The sequence below is a fragment of the Carcharodon carcharias genome, chromosome 34, assembly GCF_017639515.1.
Source record: "Carcharodon carcharias isolate sCarCar2 chromosome 34, sCarCar2.pri, whole genome shotgun sequence".
NCBI lineage: Eukaryota > Metazoa > Chordata > Chondrichthyes > Lamniformes > Lamnidae > Carcharodon > Carcharodon carcharias.
The window spans coordinates 20,101,114-20,127,038 of NC_054500.1; the positions used below are offsets into that span (position 1 = coordinate 20,101,114).

General features: G+C 51.4%; 1 protein-coding gene across 1 annotated transcript in view; it reads right to left on the reverse strand.

The window, feature by feature from the left end:
- Window positions 1-6,386: 6,386 nt before the first annotated feature.
- znf296 (zinc finger protein 296) overlaps window positions 6,387-25,925 on the reverse strand; it is a 30,459-nt gene continuing 10,920 nt past the window's right edge. Inside the window, exons 2-4 of the mRNA XM_041179222.1 lie at window positions 25,584-25,889; window positions 15,394-16,253; window positions 6,387-9,596 (exon numbers count right to left, since the gene is read on the reverse strand). Coding sequence (XP_041035156.1) covers window positions 8,760-9,596; window positions 15,394-16,253; window positions 25,584-25,889 — 2,003 coding nt within the window. The 3' untranslated portion in view covers window positions 6,387-8,759. The remainder of the gene's footprint in view (window positions 9,597-15,393; window positions 16,254-25,583; window positions 25,890-25,925) is intronic.

Consider the following 25,925-nt stretch of genomic DNA (forward strand, 5'->3'; position numbering starts at 1 on the left):
TCTGAGTCAGAAGGTTGTGGGTTTGAGTCCTGAAACCTCAAACTGAGGCCCCTGTCTGCCCTCTCAGGTGAATACAAAAGACCCCATGGCCATTAGTTTGAGGAAGAGCAGGGATATTATCCCCCAACCACCACCACCACGTCCTGGCCAGTGTTTGGTTCCCCCCCATCAACATTGCAAACAAACAAAAAAAACAATAATCTGGTCTTTATCACATTGTGGTTTGTGGGAGCTTGCTGTGCACAAGTTGGCTACAGCTTTTGATACATCACACCAGAGACCACACTTCAAAAAGTACTTAACTGGCTCTGAAATGCTTCGGGACATTTGGAGAGAAACACAATTGTGGCGGGTGGGCATGGTGGAGCAGAGAGATGTTTTCTGTCCCTTCCTGTTAGCATGTTCCTGCGAAGGGTTAACCAATAACCTAACCATGCCGCTGATACCCCTTCACTCCCCCTCCTGATCAACTGCCCTTCTAAAGGATGCCCCCGAATCAGCTTTCCGTCTTCACCAATCCCCAGGGCCCTGTGTTTTCGTGGGCCAGACACAGTTGCAGGGAAAGGGGGTCATGAGGCACACAGAAGCCCTCGATATTTGCAGTTCCGAGACCTGCATTTTTATAGCACCCTTCACGACCTCAGCATGCCCCAAAGTGCTTTACAGCCGTGAGGTAATTTTGAAGCAGGGTCACTGTTGGAAATGTAGGAAGTTCAGCATCCACTCTGCGCACAGCAAGATCTAATTATCATTTATTTTAGTGATGTTAGGTTGAGGGATATATTTTGGCCAGGACACCAGGGAGAACTCCCCTTTTCGTCTTACCAAAGTGTCTACAGAAACTTCTGCATCACCTGAGAGAGTAGCTGGAGCCTCGGTGTAATGTCTCACCTGAAAGGTGGCACCTCCGACAGTGCAGCACTCCCTCAGTCGGGACATAGGACTTAGGGCCTGCTCTGCCATTCAATAAGATCATGGCTGATCTGGTTGTGGTCTCAACTCCACCTTGCTGTCTGCTCACCCACCCCCCCACATAACCCTTGATTATAGGGACATATGACTGAGGAGCAGGAGTAGGCCATTCAGCCCTGTACTAGCACTGGGTGGGGGTCAGTCTGCTTTATAAGCTCAAGTCTGTGGAGTGGGGACTTGGGACTTGAACCTTGGCCTATCCATGTGCATCACCTCTTTATTTTCATTCGTTCATGGGATGTGGGCATCACCAGCTGGGCCAGCATTTATTGCCCATTCCTAATTGCCCTTGAGAACTGAGTGGATTATTGGGCCATTTCAGAGGGCATTTAAGAGTCAACCACATTGCTGTGGGTCTGGAGTCACATGTAGGCCAGACCGGGTAAGGATGGCAGCTTTCCTTCCCTAAAGGGGCATTAATGAACCAGATGGGTTTTTAAGGGGTATTAGTGAACGAGATGGGTTTTTAAGGGGCATTAGTGAACCAGGTGGGTTTTTATGGGACATTAGTGAACCAGATGGGTTTTTAAGGGGCATTAGTGAACCAGATGGGTTTTTATGGGACATTAGTAAACCAGTTGGGTTTTTAATGGGACATTAGTGAACCAGATGGGTTTTTAATGGGACATTAGTGAACCAGATGGGTTTTTATGGGACATTAGTGAACCAGGTGGGTTTTTATTGGACATTAGTGAACCAGATGGGTTTTTTTTTTAAACAACAAATCGGCAACGGTTTCATGGTCACCATTTTAATTCCAGATTTATTTTGGATTCAAATTTCACCATCTGCTGTGGCGGGATTCGAACCCAGGTCCCCGGAGAATTACCCTATTGTCTCTCAGTGACGATACCACTAGGCCACTGCCTCCCCCTGGGGTGCAGGGGGAAACTATTTGACCATGATTTGGGGGGGAGACATCACAGCTCCGGCACACATTCACTCATTGGCTAGTGGTCAGGAGTGGGATCATATTGGCTGGCAATGCCTTCCCTGAGCCCGGGGAAGGGGTGGCAGGGGAGAGAGCAGGGGGAGTGGGGTCCTGAGGCCAAACCAAAGTGCCCTCTACTGGTTGGCCAAGCTCAGCTCAACATGGATTCCATACGAAACCTGCAATCCTGAGGATCGTGTGCAGGTTTCGTAGAACTCAACAAACGCAACGTCTCATTTGCACAGACAACAGCAGAAAGGTAAATCACAAACCAATCACACTCTCCGAATCTCTATACTTTGTGGTTTTTTTTTTAATTCAGACAATGCAGCAAAGTTGCTTTTTCACTGAAGTTCAAATTTTAGAAAACGCATGAAAAACATTTGATCTTTAAAATTTGGGCTGACAGTATTTTTACAAAATACTTGCCTGGCCCTCATTTCTATTCCCGAACCCCCCACCCACCCCCAACCCCACCCTCCCACCCACCCCCACTCCCATCTTTCCAATGTTGTCACTGGATTTCAAAAAGCACTGAAACCATCCCCAGCCCCCAGCAGTACAATCCTAAGTTCCCTTCTAAACTTGCGCTCTACCTTAGGCCGTTTAACACGAGGATGAAGTGTTTATACAGCATTGCCAAAGAGCTCCCTACAGCCAACGAAGTACTTCTGCAGTTGGAGCGCTGTTGTAATGTGGAAAATGTGGCCAATTTGTGCACAGCAAGATCCCACAAACATCAACAAGATAAATGACCAGATAATCAGTTTTTTGAGATGTTGTGTGGCGGTGGGGAGGGTAAATATTTGATAGGAGGCTGGGGAAAATACCCTGCTCTTCCTTGAATAGTTCCATGAGATCTTTTACGTCCACCCAAGGGGGCAGACCGGGCTGGGGTTTAATGTCTCGTCCGAAAGACAGTCCCTCCGGTTGTGGAGCAATGGCCCTGGGGAGTGTCGGCCTGGATTAGATGCTCAAGTGTCTGGGGTGGGGACTCAAAGCCAACAACTTCTGACTCAGAGGGGTAGAGGCTGAGGCAAAACTGTCACCCCCTGATGGGTACAGATAAGAGCAGTTTAACTGCAGAACTGACTCTGCCATTTAAAGTTCAGAGGGATCGTGTGTGAGAGACAGAGAGAGAGTGTGTGTGTGTGTGAGAGAGTGTGTGAGAGTGTGTGAGAGTGAGTGTGAGAGTGTGTGAGAGAGTGTGTGAGAGAGTGTGTGAGAGAGTGTGTGAGAGAGTGTGTGAGAGTGAGTGTGAGAGTGTGTGAGAGAGTGTGTGTGTGTGTGAGAGAGAGTGTGAGAGTGTGTGAGAGTGAGTGTGAGAGTGTGTGAGAGTGTGTGAGAGAGTGTGTGTGTGTGAGTGTGTGTGAGAGAGAGTGTGTGTGTGAGAGAGTGTGTGTGTGTGAGAGAGTGTGTGTGAGTGTGTGTGTGTGAGAGTGTGTGTGTGAGTGTGTGTGTGAGAGTGTGTGTGAGAGAGTGTGTGTGTGAGAGAGAGAGTGTGTGTGTGAGAGAGAGAGTGTGTGTGTGAGAGAGAGAGTGTGTGTGTGAGAGAGAGTGTGTGATAGTGTGTGTGTGTGAGAGAGAGTATGTGTGCGGGAAAGAGTGTGTGAGAGAGTGTGTGTGAGAGAGAGTGTGAGACAGTGTGTGTGAGAGAGTGTGTGTGAGAGTGTGTGTGAGAGTGTGTGTGAGAGAGTGTGTGTGAGAGTGTGCGTGAGTGTGCGTGAGAGAGTGTGTGTGTGAGAGAGAGAGAGTGTGCGTGTATGCGCGTGAGAGAGACAGTCTGTGTATGTGTGTGTATGTGTGAGGGAGAGAGTGTATGTGTGAGAGAGAGAGAGTGAGAGTATGTGTGAGGGAGACTGTGTGCATGAGTGAGAGTGTGTGAAAGAGAGTGTGTGTGTGTGTGAGAGAGATTGTGTGTGTGTGTTGAGTGAGAGTATGTGTGAGTCAGTGCATGTGTGAGTGAGAGTACGTGTGAGGGAAAGAGTGTGTGTGTGTATGAGTGAGAATGTGTGTGAGGGAGTGTGTGAGAGAGAGGGTGTGTGAGTCAGTGCACGTGAGGGAGAGTGTACGTGTGTGGGTGAGTGTGTGTGTGAGAGTGTGTTGTGAGAGTGTGAATATCTGAGAGAGTGTCTGTGTGAGAGAATGTGAGGGAGAAAATGTGCGTGAGTGAGTGTGTGAAAGAGAGTGTGTGTGTGTGTGTGTGTGTGTGTTCTCTCCTATAACACACCCAAGCCGTTATATCCAGTGACAACATTGGAACATGTCACACTCCCTTAACATCCCCCGCATAGACAAACAACCCTGCTCTAAAGAATTCCTTACCAAACATTACAATAAATCCCATCACCCCAAAAGACCCCAAAACATATATTCCCCACAGTGACAAAGAAAAACACATGAGGTCAGTGCTGGCTGGCAAAGATCGGACAGTTTTACTGCAATTTTAGGCCCCCTGAACATGCCAGTTTTCAGTCATTCAGAATATTAAACTATACAACATTCAACAAAGGTATCTTCGCATCCTCAGATCGTGCTTTTTTTTTTGTATTAGAAATTGTGTTTGACACCTACCCAAACCCACACAAGTTATCACAGACACACTGATAATACAAAAAGGGCAAAGGTCATACAAAACGCACCCTGCCCTGAACCTGGGGCATCCTGACTGCTTTCAGCGTGAAATATGTTACAAAAAAAGAATTGCTTCGCTCCCAACGCACCTTGTAAAAAATACACGACTATTAAAAAAATACAAAGGAGTCTCATCCAGCTCCACGGAGGAGGTGAAATGTTTTCAGGCTCCTGAGCCATCGCACTCACTGACACACAGGCACGTGTGCCTTATTCCCAGCGCCCCTGCCCCCAACCTCTCCAACCCCAACCCCAACCCCAACGATATATACCTCATCCGTCAACCCCTGTATCATCATGGCCACCTCCGCAGATCAAAGCCGCCAGGTCAGTCCGGGTTGATGGCCACTACGCAGTTCATAACGGCGCACACGATGCCCTCGAGGACCCAGGCCTTGCTGTTCCACTGCGATGCATGGTTGCCTCCCTGCAGAGGTTGAATGCGACTGCCCAGTCCCCAGGTGCGAATCCAGGCAAGGCCAGCAAGCTATTTGACCAAGGATGGCGTCACAGCTGGGCCCTATCTCTCAGGGAGGTCCACGTACGCACTTTTCACTGGGTGCCTTTGGGGAGTGAGCGGGAGTGGGACTTCTGGCTGACTTTACTGCCCCTCCCACTCTCTCCTACCCTCCTTTCCTAACTCCCACCAAAAACTCCTAAACTACCCCAACCCCACACTGCTGCCTCAAGGCTGGTATCTTCTGGTCATTGGCGCAGTAGCAGTAGATAGTCTTTAGCATTCAATCTGTCTGCCCCCACTTCTGCACCCCCCCCGCCCCGAGTACTGGGCTTTGTGTGTGTGACTCACCCCCAGCTCTCTGTTGGGAGTGAACTGGTGAGGGTTCGGGCAGAATTCCCTCGGGATGCACAACTCCTCCCCCTCCTGGCATGGGAGCGGGCAGTAATAGGGGTGAGGAGGGGAAATAGGCAGCAGCCGGTTCTCTCCCCCACCGTCAGCACAGGACCCCGGCCCCCCCCCCCCCCACCCCCCCGCACCCCTCTCCCGAGAGCCATAGAAAGGGCAGGGAGCAGGAGGTGAAGGGACTTGGGAAAGTCTCGTTCGGTTAAAGGAGCGACAGGAATATGGGCTGTTCTGGTCATGGTGCGAGCTGGCACAGCATGGCGTGGATATACCAAAGCTGTGTGCCAGGCAATGTTACTGTGGCTGCTGCTTTGGATGGATCAACATTTTGGTTGACTGGGCTCTGAGCTCTGGAATTCCCTCCCTAAACCTCTCCGCCTCTCTCTCCTCCTTTAAGACGCTCCTTAAAACCCACCTCTTGGGCCAAGCCTTTGGTCCCCTGTCCCAATATCTCCTGCGTTGAGTCGGTAGTTAGGAAGGCAAATGCAATGTTGGCATTTATTTCGAGAGGACTAGAATATAAAAGCAGGGATGTGCTGCTGAGGCTTTATAAGGCTCTGGTCAGACCACATTTAGAATATTGTGAGCAATTTTGGGCCCTGTATCTCAGGAAGGATGTGCTGGCCCTGGAGTGGGTCCAGAGGAGGTTCACGAGAACGATCCCAGGAATGAAAGGCTTAACATATGAGGAACTTTTGAGGACTCTGGGTCCATAATCGATGGAGTTTAGAAGGATGAGGGGGGATCTGATTGAAACTTACAGAATACTGAAAGGCCTGGATAGAGTGGACGTGGGGAAGATGTTTCCATTAGTAGGAGAGACTAGGACCCGAGGGCACAGCCTCAGAGTAAAGGGAAGACCTTTTAGAACAGAGATGAGGAGAAACTTCTTTAGCCAGAGAGTGGTGAATCTATGGAATTCATTGCCACAGAAGTGCTGCGGAGGCCAGGTCATTGAGTGTATTTAAGACCGAGATAGATAGGTTCTTGATTGGTAAGGGGATCAAAGGTTAGAGAATGGGGTTGAGAAACATCAGCCATGATTGAATGGCGGAGCAGATTCGATGGGCCGAATGGCCGAAGTTCTGCTCCTATGTCTTATGGTCTCCTCAAGTGGCCCAGCATTAGATTGGTTGATAACACTCCTGTAAAGCGCTTTGGGACATTGGGAGGGGGGGGGCTACGCCAATGCAAATTGTTGTCATGAACAGGGTAGATAGAGTAACCAAAGTTAAATTGCTGCAGGCTGTGTCAAAGGTGATTGGACCTCGTGTGCTGGATTCTTGAACGGAATTACAGAGATCACCTCGGCATCATCTCTGCCATCTCCAGGGAGGGGAGATCCACCACAGGAGGCGGCGCAGTCTCCACAACATTCAGGCTGTTCTGGGGTAAAATCAGAAAACGTCTTTCCAACCAAAGGGTGCTGGAAATTTGGAACTTGTTCCCTCAAAATGCTGGTGTTTGTGTGTGTGTGTGTGGCTGGGGGTTGGGCGGGGGGGGTGGGGTGGCCAGGGGTCAATGGGAACTTCCAAGGCTGAAATGGATGGATTTTTGTTGGGTATGAATCTCAAGGGATACGGAGCAAAGGCAGACAAATGGAGTCAAGGTAAAAGTCTTCCATTTATATAGCGCCTTTCACAACCTCTGGATGTCCCACAACCAATGAAAGGGCTGTAATGTAGATACAGGTGCAGCATGATTTAAATGAATGGCAGAGCAGGCTTGAGGGGCTGAATGGCCTCCTCCTGTTGGTTAGATTGTGAAAAGGGCAGCATAAAATACCAGTCACAAGGGAAGAGCCAGTGACCCTATCCACAAATGAGGTGCCTCAGTTGGTGACTCTCAACTCTGACCCCCTCCTCCCACCCTTGCCACCCCAGTTGGTTTCTTCCCTGTGGCTCTAATGGCATAAGGGGGCCAGGTCCCCACAAAGTTAACCCAGTGCAGTGAGAAAATGGTGGGCACCTCCAACTGCACTGCCCATTCGCAGGTGGGCGTTCCCTCCCACCAACCCGGGTCTCCCTCCTAAAGGAGCTGACAGGAGTTCGAGACCCTGGGGATGGGTCACGAGGGGCAGCACAGGATGAGAGCTAGGCCGAGGCAGATACCCTCTGCGGCAGCCTCAGTCTGTTACCTGGGGCCTAAGGGGAGAGGGGGCTTCGCTTCTGACCCATAAGGGGGACCCGCTAACATGAAAGTCACTTTGAAAGAAGGGGCAACAAGCTCCGTGATCACTGGGACTGAGATATCCATCCCCCTTTTCACTGTCCTATCCAACGGGCCTTTCTTCACGTGTGAGTCTTGACAATGAGCCTTGGCTATTCCGCCTTGGAGTGCATCAGAACCAATTCCAAACTTGGAAAGGCCTGTCATTAGTGGGGGTGGGGAAGGGGAGGAGTGAGTGTCAGGAAGCCAATGAGGGTGCGGGAGGGGGAGCAATTGGAGGTGGAAGGTTCCAGGGATGTGTCCGACCAAGGTTGGTAACCATACAAGCCAGCAGAAGGTGAGGAGGGAACTCAGCCATTGCCCTGGGCACTTGCCACGGCACTGCGCTGGCACATGCGTGGGTCACTCTCTGCCATTGTCTCTTGTCCAGTGTGGAGACCACCCGTGGAGTTTGCACGCGGGCATGTCTAGCTTTTAAGGCACTTCCTTGGAGTGGTGAGCCGATGCCTCGCTCCTCATTGCCAACAAGGAAAAGTGACACTAAAGAAAAATGCTCTCACAGGACGTTCGAGTTCAGCTCCTCTGGCTGAAGACTCTCCCTCCCGGCGTTCCCATTGGCTGCGCCGACGCGTTGGACACATTGCTCACCCCCCCCCCCAGACCTTCACCTCCTCTCCTTTATCCATACCCCTTCCTCCTCCCCAACACTACCCACCGCTCGCTCATCACCTTACCCCTGCTTCGCCCGTCCATTCACCAGAGATAACATAATCCAGCCTCAGGAAACACATGCGAACCAAGAACTGACCGACAAAGAGTCTCGAGGTATCACTTGGGTCTTGGTTGCCAAGGGGCTTGCCCACCCCACCCCACCCCTGTTGCTATGGTCAAGATTGGAATGCCTACTAAAACTTCAAACACCAAAAACACTGGGAGAGAGAATGGGAGGAAAATTCCTCTGTACGGGAACCATATCAGATTTTAGCAATGTAGGAACAGGCCATTTGGCCCAGGGATTGTACTTCTGCGCAGAATGACCAGAGAAATTTTCCTTACTACACCCTCCACCTAATGCCCCCCCCACCCTCCCACTTTTCCCTATTGGGGGGTGGGGGGGAGGGGGGGGAGGGTCCGTTCAGGCCTTGTACACACCCCAAAGCCGCCCAATAAACCTGGTGGGTGACGGCCCCCTTAGTTGGATAGCTGGGGCTCCTGGAGGTGCTCGCTGTGGCGTTTCTTCATGTGCTTCTCCAGGGTGCTGTAGATGCTGAAGGGGATGTTGCAGGTGTTGCAGCGGAAGACCTCCTTGCCCGGCTGCATGTGCGTCTTCATGTGGCGAGTCAGCTTGCTGCTCTGGGTGCAGGCGTAGCTGCAGAGCTCGCAGCGGTACGGCCTCTCGCCGGTGTGGCTGCGCCGGTGCACCGTCAGGTTGCTGGCGTTGCGGAACGTCTTGCCGCAGAACTCGCAGGTGTTGCGGCGCCGGCCGTCTCCTCCTCCCCCCCCCCGCCCGAGGCCCACCCGCTTCGGCGTGCTGTGCCCGCTGGCCGTGCCGCTGTCCGCCGAGGCATCCCGGGGGGGGCTGGAGGAGCAGGAGCCGGCGTTCTCGCCCGAGTTCTCGGAGGACGGGGAGGCCCGGGCGGCGGCGGAGGAGGAGGGGGGGCGCCCCCCCGGCGGCTTCCGGGAGGCCGCGCAGTCGGCCAGCCACCGGGAGTAGAAGTTCCGGCTGGCCTCCTCCGACAGGAGGTCCTTCTCGGCCTTGACCGGCTTGAGGGGCACCCGCAGGAAGCTGGGGCCAGCCGGAGGCCCGAGGAGCCGCTTGGAGTGGAAGCCAAAGCCGTTGGCGAGGCCCGGCGGCGGTGGGGAGGCCCTGGCAGGCTCGGTTTCACCGTCGGCAAAGTCGACATCCCCTTCCGTGTTGAAGCGTTCCGATTCGGACAGGGCCTCATTCCCCTCACAGTCCGACTGCCCCTTGAGGTCCCCGGGCTGCAGGTCCTCACCCAACTCTGGCTCCTCCTTTAGGACTTTAATCTGTTGGGATATAAAATTTACATTAGATTTATGGCGAATTCGACAGCTCAGCAGACAGGCTCTTCCAGCCCATCCGGTCTACATTCATGTCTATGTCCCTCCTCCCACAGTTACCTTGAAGTTGAGACGGTTCTAATCGCTGTCACACAGGGACCAGGGATCTCTCATCTTACACTGTATCTACAACACAAGTCATAAGACTGTCAACCCAACTGGTCCAAATGCTCCACACGAGCCACTTCCCACTCCACTCCATCTCCCCTGATCTACGTATCCTATTCATAGGAACATAGGAGCAGGAATAGGCCATGAGCTCCCTCAAGCCTGTTCCACCATTTGACTAGATCATGGCTCATCTTCTCCCTCAACACCATCTTCCCACACTATCCCCTCGTCCTTTGATGTCACAGGTATCTAGAAACCTATCGACCTCTGCTTTGAACACACTCAGCGACTGAATCTCCACAGCCCTGTGGGGTAGAGAATTCCAAAGGTTCATAACCCTCTGTGAAGAAATTCCTCCTCATCTCAGTCCTAAATGGCCTGCCGTTTATTCTAAGACTGTGTCCCCTGGTTCTAGACCCACCCAACCAGGGGAAACATCCTTCCTGCATCTACCCTGTCAAGCCCTGTAAGAGTTGAGATCACCTCTCATTCTTCTAAACTCTGGAGAATACAGGCCCAGTCTCCTCAATCTCTCCACATAGAACAATCCCACCATCGTAGGGACCAGCCTGGTGAACCTTTGTTGCACTCCCTCTATGGTCAGTACATCCATCCTTAGGTAAGGAGACCAAAACTGTACACAATTAAAAAAAAATTCATGTGAGCTTCGTTTATTGCCCATCCCTAATTGCCCCTTGAGAAGGTGGTGGTGAGCTGCCTTCTTGAACCACCGCAGTCCATGTGGTGTAGGTACACCCACAGTGCTGTTAGTTCCAGGATTTTGTCCCAGTGTCAGTGAAGGAATGGCGATATATTTCCAAATCAGGATGGTGAGTAGCTTGGAGGGGAACTTCCAGGTGATGGTGTTCCCATGTGTCTGCTGTCCTTGTCCTTCTAGATGGTAGTGGTCATGGATTTGGAAGGTGCTGCCTAAGGAGCCTTGGCGAATTCCTGCAGTGCATCTTGTAGATGGTACACACGCTGCTGCTACTGTGAGCCGGTGGTGGAGGGAGTGAATGTTTGTGGATGGGTGCCAAGTGGGCTGCTTTGTCCTGGATAGTGTCGAGCTTCTTGAGTGTTGTAGGAGATGCTTGACACCATCCAGGACAATACTCCAGGTGTGGTCTCACCAAGGCTCTATATAAATGCATCAAGACTTCCTTACTCCTGTACTCAAATCCCCTTTCAAAAAAGGCTAACATACCATTTGCCTCCCTTATTGCCTGTTGCACCTGCAAGTTGGCTTTCAGTGTCTTATGAACAAGGACACCCATGTCCTTTTGGACATCAACACACTTCATGTGAGATAGGAGCTGAAGTAGGCCATTCAGCCCTTCAAACCTGCTCTGCCAGTCAACTGACCATCAACCTCAGGTCCACCTACCGCACTACTCCCAAATCCCCTAATTCCCTGAGTATCTCAAAGTCTTGAACAAACTCAACCACAGAGCATCCACAACCCTCTGGGTTAGAGAATTCCAAAGAGTCACAACCCTCTGAGTGAAGAAATATCTTTCTCTCTCATGTGCTTATTGAGATATTAAATGCACCTACGCTATTCACAAATATACACATTGAATGAGATGTGATCTTATTGAAACATATAAGATCACTCGTGGATTCTGAGGGGGCTTGATAGGGTAGATAGGGGGGGGTGGTTATTGAATATATTCAAGGCTGAGCTAGACAGATTTTTGATCGACAAGGGAGTGAAGTGTTATGGTGGTGGCGGGGGGCAGGGTGCAGTGACGAAAGTGGAGTTGAGGCCACAATCAGGTCAGCCATGATCTTATTGCATGGCAGAGCAAATTCGATGGGCCGAATGGCCTGCTTCTGCTCCTATTTCTTGCGATCTTGCAACTGCTGCTGTGCTGTCTGACAGTTCCTGGGTGCATGGGTTCCATGGACCATCTCCAGTGACCATCCCTCAAGTATATGTTTTTTTTATGTGTACTCTTGGCAGCATAGGCAAAGCTCCATCTCTTATCCCACATCCCTATCTGCCCTGATTATTCTCTCCACTGACTTTCCAGGCCACTTGGGAGGGCGTTAGGAACCCACAGAGGGTTGCCAACTCTCCAGGATTGACCTGGAGTCTCCAGGAGTTGATGATTAATCACCAGGATCTGGCAACGAGCCAAGCTCTGGAAGAAAATTCGGAGGAGCATTTAAAAAACTGCTTTGTTTTTTCCCCTCAAATTTTCCTTATTAATAGGATAGGCCAGAAATTAAATTAAAATTAAAGCACTAAGCATCAAATGTGGAGGGAGATAGAGGGGGGGGTGTTTGATTGGCAGCGAGCAGCCATCCAATCAGGTAACGAACAGCCCATTCGCATTCCGATTGGCCGTAGGGAGAAGGGGACGCGGCAACGATGGAAGTGTTGGACCAATGGCGTGAGGGCGGTTGATCATGTGACAACAGCTCCCCGAATGCACCCAACCCAGAGTTGCGAACCGGGTGCTGTGGATTTGAATAACAAGTGGACCAGACAAGGGGCCTGGTCGGTGGCAGGTTCCCATCGCTCAGGGACGCTCGTGAGTCAGTTGGGATTTTTTTCCGGCAACTTGTGCGGTCAGCTTCTCCTGATTCCGGCCCTCGAGCGGCCAGATTTAGTGAATTTGCCTGCGCGACCTGGCCCCGATTTAGGGTTTGAACTCACGACCTTTGGGTTGCAGGTTCAGTATCATCAACTTTACACATGACCCGAGATAGGAGGAGTCAGTAGCTCGAGCCTGTCTTCACTCCAGGTCAGACACATGTAGTCACTGGACAGCGATCAGGAACGGAGGTGGGGGTCTCTGACTGATTTTTTTTTCATCCAGATAGGAATAGTTACAGCACAGGAAGAGGCCATTCAGCCCACTGTGCCCATGCCAGCTCTTCGCAACAGCAACTCAGCTACTCCTGCTCTCCTCCCGCCCCGCGAGTTTTTTTTAACCTTCAGATAAATTATTCGGTGTGCTTTTGAAATTCATGATTGAATCCTCCTCCACCACCACTCTCTCAGGCAGCGCATTTCAGGTCACCCTGCATAATCGCAGGGCATCCCCAAAGCACTCTACAGCAAATCCTGAAGCGTGGTCGCTGTTGTAATGTAGGAAATGCAGCAGCCAATTTGTGCACAGCAAGCTCCCACAAACAGTGGCAACGACCAAGTAATCTGTTTTGTGAAACAGAAATACCTGGAAAAACTCAGCAGGTCTGGCAGCATCGGCGGAGAAGAGCACAGTTAACGTTTCGAGTCCTCATGACCCTTCAACAGAACTAAGTAAAAATAGGAAAGGGGTGAAATATAAGCTGGTTTAAGGGGGGGAGTTGTTGTTGGGACAAGGAGCCGGTAATGGGTGGCGACAACCAAAAGATGTCACAGACAAAAGGACAAAGAGGTGTTGAAGGTGGTGATATTATCTAAAGGAATGTGCTAATTAAGGGTAGAAAGTAGGACAAGCAAGGTCCAGATAGCCCTAGTGGGGGTGGGGGTGGGGGTGGTGTGAAGGAATCTAAAAAGGCTAAAAGGTAGAGATAAAACAATGGGTGGAAATACATTTAAAAATAATGGAAATAGGTGGGAAAAGAAAAATCTATATAAATTATTGGAAAAAACAAAGAGGGGGAAGAAACAGAAAGGGGGTGGGGATGGAGGAGGGAGTTCATGATCTAAAATTGTTGAACTCAATATTCAGTCCGGAAGGCTGTAAAGTGCCTGGTCGGAAGATGAGGTGCTGTTCCTCCAGTTTGCGTTGAGCTTCACTGGAACAATGCAGCAGGCCAAGGATGGACATGTGGGCATGAGAACAGGGCGGAGCGATGCTGCCAGACCTGCTGAGTTTTTCCAGGTATTTCTGTTTCTGTTTTTGTTTTGGATTTCCACTGTACGCAGTTCTTTGCTTTTATATCTGTTTTGTGATGTTGGTTGAGGGATAAACATTGGCCATAACACCCCAGGGGGGAACTTCCCTTCTCTCCTTCGAAGTAGAAGACATTTACATTCACCCTAGAGGCAGACAGAGTCTTAATTTAGCATCTCATCTGGGAGGCGGCACCTCCGACAATGTAGCATTCTCTCAGTAGCACAATGGGAATATCAGCCTAGATTTTGTACTCAAGTCACTGGTAGTGCTACCCACTGAGCCACAGTTGACAGCCATGAACATTGCTGGCTCCAACACTAACTAATTTGGTCCAATCATCACACAATAGAGACACAGAATATAAATCTAACAAGTTTTATAGAACGCTACTCAGACACCACGTGGAGGACTGTGTCCCGTTCTGGGCCCCACACTGTTGGAGAGGGTGCAGAGGAGAATTACTAGACCAGGGGTGAAGGACTTCAGTTAATGTGGAGAGACTGGAGAAGCTGGGATTGTTCTCCTTAGAGCAGAGAAGATTAAGAGGAGATTCAATGGAGGAGTTCAAAACCATGAAGGGTTTTTGATGGAGTAAATAAGGAGAAACTGTTTCCAATGGCAGGAGTGACCCAGATGGACACAGATTGAAGACAATTGGCAAAAAAACCAGGGGGGAGTTGATGGTGTAGTGGTAATATCACTGGACTATTAAACCAGAGGCTCAGGTTAATATTCTGCGGACGTGTGTTCAAACCACGGCAGCTCTGGAATTTGAATTCAATTAATACTTTTTTTAAAATCTGGAATTAAAAGCTAGTCTACATAATGGTGACCATGAAACCATTGTCAATTGTTGTAAAAAGAAAACCCAATGTGGTTCACTAATGTTCTTTAGGAAATGAACCAGCTAGACCAGCCATATGCGGCTACAAGAGCAGGTCAGAGGCTGGGAATTCTGCGGAGAGTAACTCACCTCCCGACTCCCCAAAGCCTGTCCACCATCTACAAGGCACAAGTCTGGAGTGTGATGGAATACTCCCCACTTGCTTGGATGAATGCAGCTCCCACAGCACTCAAGAATATTGACACCATTCAGAACAAAGCAATCTCCTTAACTGGCACCCCATCCACCACCTTAAACATTCACTCCCTCCACTGTTGACGCACAGTAGCAGCAGTGTGTGTACTATCTACAAGATGCACTGCAGGAACTCGCCAAGACTCCTCTGACAGCACCTTCCAAACCCACAACCTCTACCACAAAGGCAGCAGACACATGGGAACACCACCACCTGCAAGTTCCCCTCCGAGCCACTCACGACCCAGACTTGGAAACATATCAGCCGTTCCTTCACTGTCGCTGGGCCAAAATCCTGGGACTCCCTCCCTAACAGCACTGTGGGTGTGCCTACACCATATGGACTGCAGCGGCTCAAGAAGGCAGCTCACCACCACCTTCTCAAGGGGCAATTAGGGACGGGCAACAAATGCTGGGCCCAGCCAGCGACGCCCACATCCCGTGAATGAATAAATAAGAAACCCAGAGAGGAGATGAGAGGAATTTTTTTTTTTTTACGCGGCGAATTGTTGTGAACTGGAAGGTTGGCGGAAGCAGATTCAATGCTAACTTTCGAGAAGGAATTGGGTAAAGGCTCGAAAAAGGACAGTTCTGCGGGGCCGGCACAGGCACCGATGGGCTGAAGGGCCTCCTTTTGCAGCATTTGGTGGGGTGGGGGGGGGGAGATGCTGGCCTGTAAAATAACCCCGTCGCGGCTCACCTTCAAGTCGAGGTCGTCCTGCCCGGCCAGCAGCGCGCTGACGCCGACAGCCGAATAGCCCCGGCTCTGGGGCCTGGCGCGTCCGTCCACGTCCTCGCGGGCGCCGTTCTCCTGGCCGAGCGCTGGGCAGGCGCGGTGCCGGTAGCTCTCCTCCTTGAGGGCCCCCTCGGGCGGGGGGCTGGCCCAGCCGTTGAAGACGCCGGCGTGGTTGAGGTGGGTCTTCATGTGGCGCTTCAGCTTGCTGGACTGGCTGCAGGCGTGGTCGCAGAAGGGGCAGCGGTAGGGCTTCTCCCCCGTGTGGCTCCGCCGGTGCACCACCAGGTTGCTGGGGAACTTGAAGCTCTTGCCGCAGAACTCGCACTCCTTGCTGCGGCCGTGGGGCCTAAAGGAGCCGGCGGGGGGTGGGGGCGGGGAGGGGGAGGGCGGCCGGGAGGAGGCCCCGATCCCGCCCGCGAGCTTCCGCAGCCGCCGGGAGAAGTCCATCTCCTTCCCCGGCGGCCGGCGGGGGAAGGCCGGCTCCGCGGTGGGGGGCGGGGCGGGGTTGCTGGCCTCCTCGGAGCCGCTGTCGCTGTAATCCGGCGGGCAGCGGAGGGGAGGGGTGAACAGCAAGGAGCCGGTGGGGGAGAGGCCGCGGAACCGGGCCTCGGGGCACTGAGGCCCCTCGAAGGGGACGGAGGGGACGGCGGCGGCCGGGGGCTGGTCAGTGCCGGACGAGGGTGAGACGCCCATCCTTTCCGAGTCATCCAGTTCCAAGTAGATGTGGAGGCCGTGGTGGTACTGGGCATGACGCAGCAGGACCCTGGCGCTGGAGAAGGGTTCTTCACACGAGGTGCAGATGTAATAAGCCGGCTCCAACTCATCTGAGGTAGCAGGGGTGGGGGTGGGGGCGGAGAGAAAAGACAGCGGTCATTATAAACCTCGCCACACAGCGCCACAGACACAATTCAGGAGCAACCGTCAGGTTAACTCGCCCATCGTCCCCACACTCGCTGACCTACATCAGCTCCAGGTTGTGCAATTCCTCAGAGTTCAAATTCTTATCCTTGCTTTCAAATTCCACCAAGGTCCCAACACCCGCGCCCCCCCCCGCCCCCGTCTCTCTCTCTCTATCTCCGTAAACTCCTTCAACCCTCTCTCAGAGATCTCTGTGCTCCTCCAATTCGGGCTTCTGATTGTGACCTTTGGCAGCTGTGCCTTCAGCTAACTGGGCCCTAAGCTCCGGAATTCCCTATCTCGGTCTCTCTGCCTCTCTCTCTCTCTCTCTCTCTTTCTCTCTCCCCCTTTAAGACACTCCTTAAAACCTTTTCACCAGCCCTTTGGTCACAAGCACTCTAATATCCCCGGTTCTGACTCTTGTGTCACATCTACTTTGACCTGATGCCTGTGAGTCGTCCCAGGAGGTTTTGTTACATTTGAGAAGCTGCACAAATGCAAGTTGTTGACGAGTGACAGCGGGCTAGCGGTGTTTGCTGTTTGGTATCGTATTTGATACATCTATTAATATATTACATCTGTACCCACTTCCTGGCTGAGGCGTCTAACCTCTGCCCGTCACGTTTTTGTCATGATTGTTTGGCTGTTGGCTCCCAAGTTCATGTCTCTACGGTGGAAGGAGTTGAGGACCCCTCTTCTCCATTGACCTCTGAACCCAAATGAACTTTCCAGTGCAGAAGTTACAGCACCGAACACGCCATTCGGCCCATCGACATAAGGTGACTGGCAAAGGCAAGATGAGGGGAAACATTTTCATGCAGCGAGTGGTTAGGATCTGGAAGGCACTGCCTGGGAGTGTGGTGGAGGCAGGTTCCAACTGTTGCTTTCAAAAACTGGATAGCGATCAGAAGAGAACAAAAATTTCTGAAGGAAAAGGATTTGCAGGGCTAGGGGGAAGAGGGCAAGGGGATGGTGCCTGCTGAGTTGCTCTTGGAGAGAGCTGGCACAGACACAATGGGCCGAATGGTCTCCTTCTTCTGCTGTAACCATCCTGTGACGCCGGAGTTTATGCTCGACAGTCACTACGCTTCAGAAGTACAAATGCAGCAGCTTGGTGCCTCGGAGTCAGAAGGTTGTGGGTTCAAGCCCCACTCCGGAGGCTCAGGCACAAAAAAGCCAGGCTGACACACCCAGTGCAACACCGAGGGAGGGCTACATTGTTGGAGGTGCCGTTCCCTCAGATGAGATGTTAAATCGAGGCCCCCTTCTGCCTGCTCGGGTGGGCGTAAAGGATCTCGTGTCCAGCCTCTTGCAGGGGAGCTCTCCCTGGCGCCTTTACCAATGTTTACGCCTCGGTCCCCGTCACAAAGAACAGATTACCTGGGATCATTATCTGAGTGCTGCTTGTGGGGTCTTGCTGTGCGCAAGTTGGCTGCTGCGTTTTCTACATTACAGTACCGAGACTTCAAAAGGAGTACTTAAAAGGGCGGACCAGCGCTCTGGGACAGTCAGAGGTTGCGGAGGGTGCTATCTGAATGCAAGTCATTCTGTCTTTCAAAACATCAGCTGCAGATGGAAGGGAGCAGCAGGCCGAGGGTGGGGAGGAACAAAAGGGATATTCAGCCAGGGTCCGCGTTCCGGACGGCCCTTGTGGGGTCGGTTGCAATAGTGGACCTTGACGGGGAAGTGGTAGGGGCTGGGGTGGAGACATCAGGCTTGGTTGTGGAATCTCCTAGTAGCCGATACCCCCGCTCATCAGAAAGAAAAATACCCTGTCCTGGTTCGAGGGTTAATCATTTTTCTTTTGTTTTTTTTTGCAGTCAGTCTCACCGGACCTGACACAGGTGCATCTTACTAATCCCGTGATGCGTTGAGGGCTTCCAAGGGTAAGGATATTTTCTCCGAGTCCTGGATGAGATGATTCCGGAGGCAGTCGCTCGAATGAATATTCAGCAAATAATTATCCAGACTAATTAAAAAATGCAAATTCACTCCCCCCCCCCACCCCCCCCCACTCACTCCCCATCCCACACCCGCGAATGTTAATTTGAGAGATGAACAGGGGACTCCACAGGGAAATGTCCCAGGATTCGGAGCAGGGAAGAATATTAATGAACAGACAACACCTCAGGGATTTGGAGACATATGTTAATATGCAAATTAACAAAAGCTTGACTGAGTGCTTCAGATTGCGCTGTGATGTTGCTCCAGGCCTGTGTCGGGAGAGATTACAGCTAGGCCGGTAACCAAGGGCAACCACCATGGCGTGTAACTCAAGACGGCAGTGAAATGCAGAGTAAAGACCTTTTTCCTCTTTCCGATGGGCTGGATTCCCATTCCAAGGAGCTGGTCACACTCAAGTGCCTCTCCCTCAGAATGGCTATTCTTGAGCAGGACATTTGGCCAAGGGAGCCATCACAGGGTGTCCAAACTCAATCACTTTGGAGGAAAACGTTACCAACCCTACTTGACCTGTTATCATCCGCGGGACTAGATGAGGTCAGCACAGATGTGCGGGCTGTAGATAGTATTGTGATAGTCTGTGAGGCTCTGCCATATGGGGTGCTGTTAATCTGCATGGCTTGGGTGGAACTTGTGTGTTTTTTAATTGGAAGAAAAGACTTGCATTTATATAGTACCTTTCCCAACCACTGGACGTCCCAAAGCATTTTGCAGTCAACGAACTCCTTCTTGAACTGTTCTCACTGTTGTAATGTAAGAAACCCGGTGCACAGCAAGATCCCACAACCAGCAACTTGAAAGTAACCGGACAATCTGTTTTTTTTTGTGAGATGTTAATTGAGGGTTAAATATTGACCAGGATACTGTGGAGAATCTCCCCTACTCTTCTACAAAATAGGGCCCTGGGGTCTTTTACGTCTACATGAAAGGGCAGGCGAGGCCTCGGTTGAATGTCTCATCTGAAAGACAGCAGCTCTGTCAATGCAGCACATCCTCAGTGCTGCACTCAGACTGTTAGCCGAGACTTCTATGCTCAAGTCTTGGAGTAGGACTTATAGAATCATGGAATGGTTATAGGACAGAAGGTTGTTTTCGTTGGAGCAGAGAAGACTGAGGGGCGACCTGATCGAGGTGTACAAGATTATGAGGGGCATGGTCAGGGTGGATAGGGAGCAGCTATTCATCTTAGTTGAAGGGTCAGTCACAAGGGGGCATAAGTTCAAGGTGAGGGGCAGGAGGTTTAGGGGGGATGTGAGGAGAACCTTTTTTACCCAGAGGGTGGTGAGGGTCTGGAATGCGCTGCCTGGGAGGGTGGTGGAGGCGGGTTGCCTCACATCCTTTAAAAAGTACCTGGATGAGCACTTGGCACCGTCATAACATTCAAGGCTATGGGCCAAGTGCTGGTAAATGGGATTAGGTAGGTAGGTCAGGTGTTTCTCACGTGTCGGTGCAGACTCGATGGGCCGAAGGGCCTCTTCTGCACTGTGTGATTGAGGCCACTCAGCCCATTGTGCTCATGCCTGACTCCACAAACCTGACTCAATGTTACACAAAGATGGAGCATTTAGAGTCAGTTTCAGCAGAAGTGTCCATAGCCAATACATCAGTGCCCTAACCCTTATTCATAGAGCCAATACAGCACAAGAGGCCATTCGGCCCATTCAGTCCATGATATTATTAACATTGCTTTTGTCATTGACGATGGGTTACCTTTAAGGCGTCACCCAGCTGGCCCTCAACACCACACGCCCCTATCACCGGTCAACTAGTCTGGCAGTTACTGTAGAATTATACGTCTTCCCTTGCCCCCTCATGACGCAAGTGGAAACCAACCCGAGGAACTCAATGCTTCAACAACAACTTAAGGCGCCTCTAACTTGGTTTCACAGGAGCATAAGTGAACCAAAAGTGGATGCCAGGCCAAAGGAGGAGAGGTGATCAAAGGTTTGGTGGACTTTAAGGCAAGTCTTGAAGGAAGAGAGAGAGGTAGAGGGGGCAAAGGCGCTTGTGGAGGGATCTACCAAACCTTAAAAATGTCCCTAAAAACTGTGACGGAGCCTCAGATCACTAGGATGGGAACCCAGCGATCTCACCCAGTACCTCACGTACTAGAGGGGGAAGTGGCAGGTCAATTCAGACCACTGCAGGCCACAGGTTCCCGGCCTTTGCCCTTTTCGATTAATTGAGAAACCCGGGTCAAAGATTAGCGCCGGAACCAACGAGGGAAACGGAAAGTGGTAAAATGGCGTGAAACTTGGGTTGAAAAAAATGGAAGACTTGCATTTCTATCGCCTCTTTTACAACCTCAGGATTCCCCAAAGTGCCTCATAGTTGATGAGGTGTTTTTCTGAAGTGCAGTTGCCATGTCGGAAACACAGCGGACAACTGTGCACAGCAAGCTCCCACGACAACGAAGCAATAATGACCAGATAATCCGTCACTTTTTTTTTAGGCGTTGCTTGAGGGGCAAATGTTGGCCGAGGGCACGGGGGAGACCCCTCCAGCTCTTCTTTAGATAGGGATCTTTTACATCCACCTGAGAGGGCAGAGTTTAATGACTCACCAAAAGATGGCACACTCCCTCAATGCTGGCACTGAAAGAGTATCAGGCTGATAAGTCTTTGGAGTTGGGGTCTGAACCCATGACCTTGTGACTCAGAGGTTGGCACTGTTCCCAAGTCTACTAGTCGTAAACTGAAGGGAGGGTGAGGGATCCCAGAGGCCTTGTGAAAGAGACAGAGACAGTGGAACAAATGTTGATTTTAACACGATGAGGAACAGCATGTGGGAGGTGTCTCTGCAGCTTGGAAAGGCAAGATAGGCACGTATAGTCCTGCCCTGTGCTGGCGTGGCAGTCACCAGCACAATGCCCTCCCTTAGCCAACAGCTTCCTCTCATAAACATGTTTAGATTATCTGTCTGACTGTCCTGGCTCTGCTCCAGGAACCCTAAGGTTAAAGGCGTGGCTGCCAAATACCGGTTTGTACAGGTTTGTGGCGCAGGTGAGAGGCAGCCACAAGATAACCGGCGCTGGGCATTCTCCTGGTGAGCTGCTGCTGGGCCCTGCAGAGGCTCGGAGTCTGGGGCCTTCAGAGAAAGGAGGGAAAGGAACACCATGAGGGCACAAAGTCTTGCTCTTACACTTTTCATAGCGATGATTCTAACGCCTGTTTCCCTCCCTCTCTTCCTTCATTCCAGCCCCTCCAGCCCTGCCCACCAAACCCGGTCACTGGTGGACCCCAGTGCCCGTAACCATGGCAATCCCAGCCCTCCTCCTGAGGAAGTGGCAGCAGGCCCGATGTGGGGTTAATGGACCGGCCGCTCAAGAAAAGCAGAAGCTCATCTAGCTGCAGATGCACAATTTGAATATTCACTTCCTCCTTCAAGCCAAGGGGACTTTTTTTTTAAAAAGCTACGCACTGTGGTTTGTTTTGTTTGTTTCTGAGCAGACAACGAGCGGGAGCCAATCGACCGTGCACGAGACAGGCCCGCCAGCGTCCGGTGTTATGCACGGGATGGGGAGGGGGCGGGGGGGCTGTGTGTCTGTGTGCGCGCGTGTGTGTGTGTCACAGACAGCCTCAGCCAAAATCCCGTGCTCCCAGAGACGTGGAGGAGAGGGAGGGGGGAACAATCCCCAATTCGGGTCTCGGGCCCTAGGGTCCCTGTCATGTGCTTGAGTTTGGGGCAACTGGGTGGTGGCTATAGGGGAAATATAGATGCCGGGGGCCAGTGGAGGGGCATCGTGACATTTGACCCCAGTGCAGGCAGGGGTAGGTAGGGTAAGAAAATCAGATAAGATTCCTGCTCCTGATCACTATGCAACGACACACTGCACCTCCACAAGCGTAGGCGTGTGTCCATGTCAAGGATGGAGAGGATTGGGTTGGGTTACAACCTCCCAACACATCTTGACAGCCATGTATCCCACGTCCAATTCCAGGCTCTTGCACATCTCAATTTTAATCGCTCCACCATTGGCGGCTGTGCCTTCAGCTGCCTGGGGCCCTAAGCTCTGGGATTCCTCCCTAAACCTCTCTGTCTCTGTCTGTCTCTCCCTCGCCTCCCCCACCTCTTTGACCAAGCCTTCGGTCCCCTGCCTTAAGACGTCCAAAAAAACAAGGGGGGAAAGGAGGAGGCGTTTAAGGCAGGAATTCCAGAGCTTAGGCAGCTGTAGGCAAGGCCGCCAATGGCGGAGATGTGCCAGGAAGCCAGCATTGAAGGAGATCTCAGGGCGTTGCAGGGCTGTGGGTGGGAGGGTTACGGAGATAGGGAGGGATTCGAGACCAAGGACAAGAATTTCTCTATTTAAAAAAAAAAGGGCAGGTTTGAATGATGGGACAATGGTATTGCAGCTGTCCTATCCTCACCCAACAGGCTTCCCTGACAACAGTTTTTACTTGAAAAGTAAAGAGTTGAGTGGCATTCCAGTCCCAACAAAGTCCTGAAAACTCAAATAATAAAAAAAAAGTGGAATCCGCCTCATTGGAGGTTAAGGTAAGAAAACAGCCCTGGAGGAGCTTGGAGGCCAGAGAACATCAGGAAGTTAGCAAGTTGGCCTGTAACATTGGGCATAAGTGATAAATAAGGAACCACAGGGATATCAGCTATGTGAAGTTGATAGGGTTGAGAGAGACAAAACTATTTCCTCTGGTGCTGGTGGTGAGGGGGTGTGTGTGTGTGTGTACGTGTGTGTGTGTGTGTGTGTGTGTGTGTGTGTGTGTGTGTGTGTGTGTGTGTGTGTGTGTGTGTGTGTGTGTGTGTTGGGGGGGGGCGGTTGAACAGAGTCCAGGACAAGGTGGGATCACCTTAAAAGGAGCTCAGCCCATTTAGAGGGTGATGTCAGGAAACACTTCCTCACACAAAGGGCAGGAGTTAGTGACAGATAATTACAAACCTGGGGCTGCAAAACCAGGGTGAAAAGTGGGATTAAGAGAAAAATCAGCCAGGATCCCATCAAGGGGCCAAAACAGGCTTAAGGGGCTGAATGGCTAAACTGGGATTGTTCACATTAGGGAAGAGAAACCTAAGGGGAGATTTGATGGAGGCGTTCAAAGTTATGAAGGGTTTTGGTAGAGTAGACAGGGAGAAACAGTCTCTACCGACAGGAGCGTCAGTAACTGGAGGGTGCAGATTGAAGGTATTCGGCAAAAGAACGAGATGGGAGACAAGAAGATATTTTCTGCCCACCCTCAGCCCCTGACAGTGAGTTGTTGTGATCTGGAATACACAGATTCACTAGTAACTTTGAAAAGGGAATTGGAAAAATTTGCAGGGCCATGGGGAACGAGTAAGTGGTGCGTGTTACAGTTCACTCAGGGTGTCCCGAGTTGCTGTGGCAAGATACCCTTTTCCATGCATGTTGCAACCGGGAGCTGACCAGGAATCTCTCCCACTCTTACCGCCTGCCATTGGAAGGATTTGCAGGTTGACACTCAACCTGTTTGGCCACAGTATGAACACACCTTCCTTGGCCACCAAGTCCTGGAGTGGGACTCGAACCCAGAGCTTCTGGTTCAGGGGCAGGGATGCTACCCACTGCACCACGAGACCTCCTCTAAAGAGTAGGTAAACAGGACTGAATGGACAGCTCTTTCAAAATAGTAATCACAGGCGAGATGGACTGAATGGCCTCCTTCTGTGCTTCTACATGGGCTAAATTGACAATAGCAAACCCTGAGCTGAGCCTCCACCCCAAATCCTCTTCGTCAGCAACACTGTTCGTATCCACCTCTGTAGCTTCATCCAGCTTCACCCCTGTCTCAGCTCACCGGCTGCTTCATCCCTTATCTGTGCCTTTTTACCTCTAGACTTGACTATTCTAACGAACCCTTAGCTGGCCTCCCCCTTGAACTTGAGTTCATCCAAAACTCTGCTGCCGCTGACCTAACTTACACCAAGTCCCTTTCTCCAATCACTCCTCTGTGTGCTGACCAACATTGGCTGCCCATTAAGCAACGTCCTGATTTTAACATTCTCAACCTTGTTTCCAAATCCCTCCATAGCCTCGCACTGCCCTCCCAATCTCTGTCACTTCCTCCAGCCTTACAACACTCCAAAGATCTCGAGTTCCTCAATTCCTAGCTTCTAGCACATCTCTCATTTTGATCGCTCCACCATTGGCGGCTGTGCCTTCAGCTGCCTGGACCCCAAGCTCTGCATTTCCTCCCTACATCTCTCCTCCTTTAAAACCTGCCTCTTTGACCAAGCTTCTGATCATTGTCCTAATATGTGGCTCGGTATCAAACATTACTCCTGTGAAGCTCCTTGGGAGCTAAAGGCGCAATATAAATGCAAGTTGTTGTTGTTGCTGGGTGAATTAAGATTAACCAGAGCACCTTCCCTTACCTTACCCACCGCTGCCCTGAGTATATTGGGCTTTCCTGGTACGTTAAGACTCACTGATCTGCTGAAACCATTGGTAGGAGTTGTACAGGATACAGAGAAGTCAGGAAAATTAACATCCTGGGGGTTACCATGGACCAGAAACTGAACTGGACTGGCCATATAAATATTGTGGCTACAAGAGCAGGTCAGAGGCTAGGAATCCTGCAGTGAGTAACTCACCTCCTGACTCCCCAAAGCCTGTCCACCATCTCCAAGGTACAGGTCAGGAGTGTGATGGAATACTCCCCACTTGCCTGGATGAGTGCAGCTCCCACAACACTCAAGAAGCCCGACACCATCCAGGACAAAGCAACCTGCTTGATCGTTACCCCATCCGCCTCCTTAAACATTCACCCCCTCCACCACTTATGCACAGTAGAAGCAGTGTGTGTACCATCTACAAGATGCACTGCAGCAACTCACCAAGGCTCCTTAGACAGCACCTTCCAAACACATGACCTCTATCTTCTAAAAGGACAAGGATGGCAGATAGACGGGAACACCACCACATGCAAGTTCCCCTCCAAGTCACACACTATCCTGACCTGGAAATATATCGGCCGTTCCTTCACTGTCGCTGGGTCAAAATCCCGGAACTCCCTCCCCAACAGCACTGTGGGTGTACCTACACCACAGGGACTGCAGCGGTTCAAGAAGGCGGCTCAGCTCCACTGGTTTAACCTCTCATCCGAAAAATGGCACCTTCGACAGTACAGCACTCCCTCGATACTGCACTGAAGAGTCAGCCTTGATTTCTGCACTTGAAGCTGAAACCTTGTGATTCAGAGGCGAGTGAGAGCACTACCAACTGAGCCCACGGCTGTCACACAAAAACCGCGTGCAGTTTCTTCAAAAACCGATAGCAGACACAATGCCACGTCAATTTCGTTTTAGACAAAAAGGCCTCTCACCTCTCACAGTACTCTCCTGCGTTCCGATCTCTGACATGCTTGCTATTTGCCTGCCCTCGCGGGTCACCAGAGGGTCCACCTCTGCCTGCTGGTCGGCGAGTGGGGAGCGCGGGTCCCCGTGTGAGTCTCGGAGGTGGACAAGCCGCTGACAGCGGCTTCTCTTGTGCTCAATAAAGCCGAGGATGTTGCTAAGCAGGAAATTGCGGCCACACTGCCCACAGGTCAGGAGGTCCTGGTTCCGTAGGCCGGGCTGGGGCGCCATGGCAACCTTCTGGCTCGAAACCTCAACCAACTCCGCGTCCTCACCTGCAAAAAATAGAAAAGCACAATTCTCCCCATTAT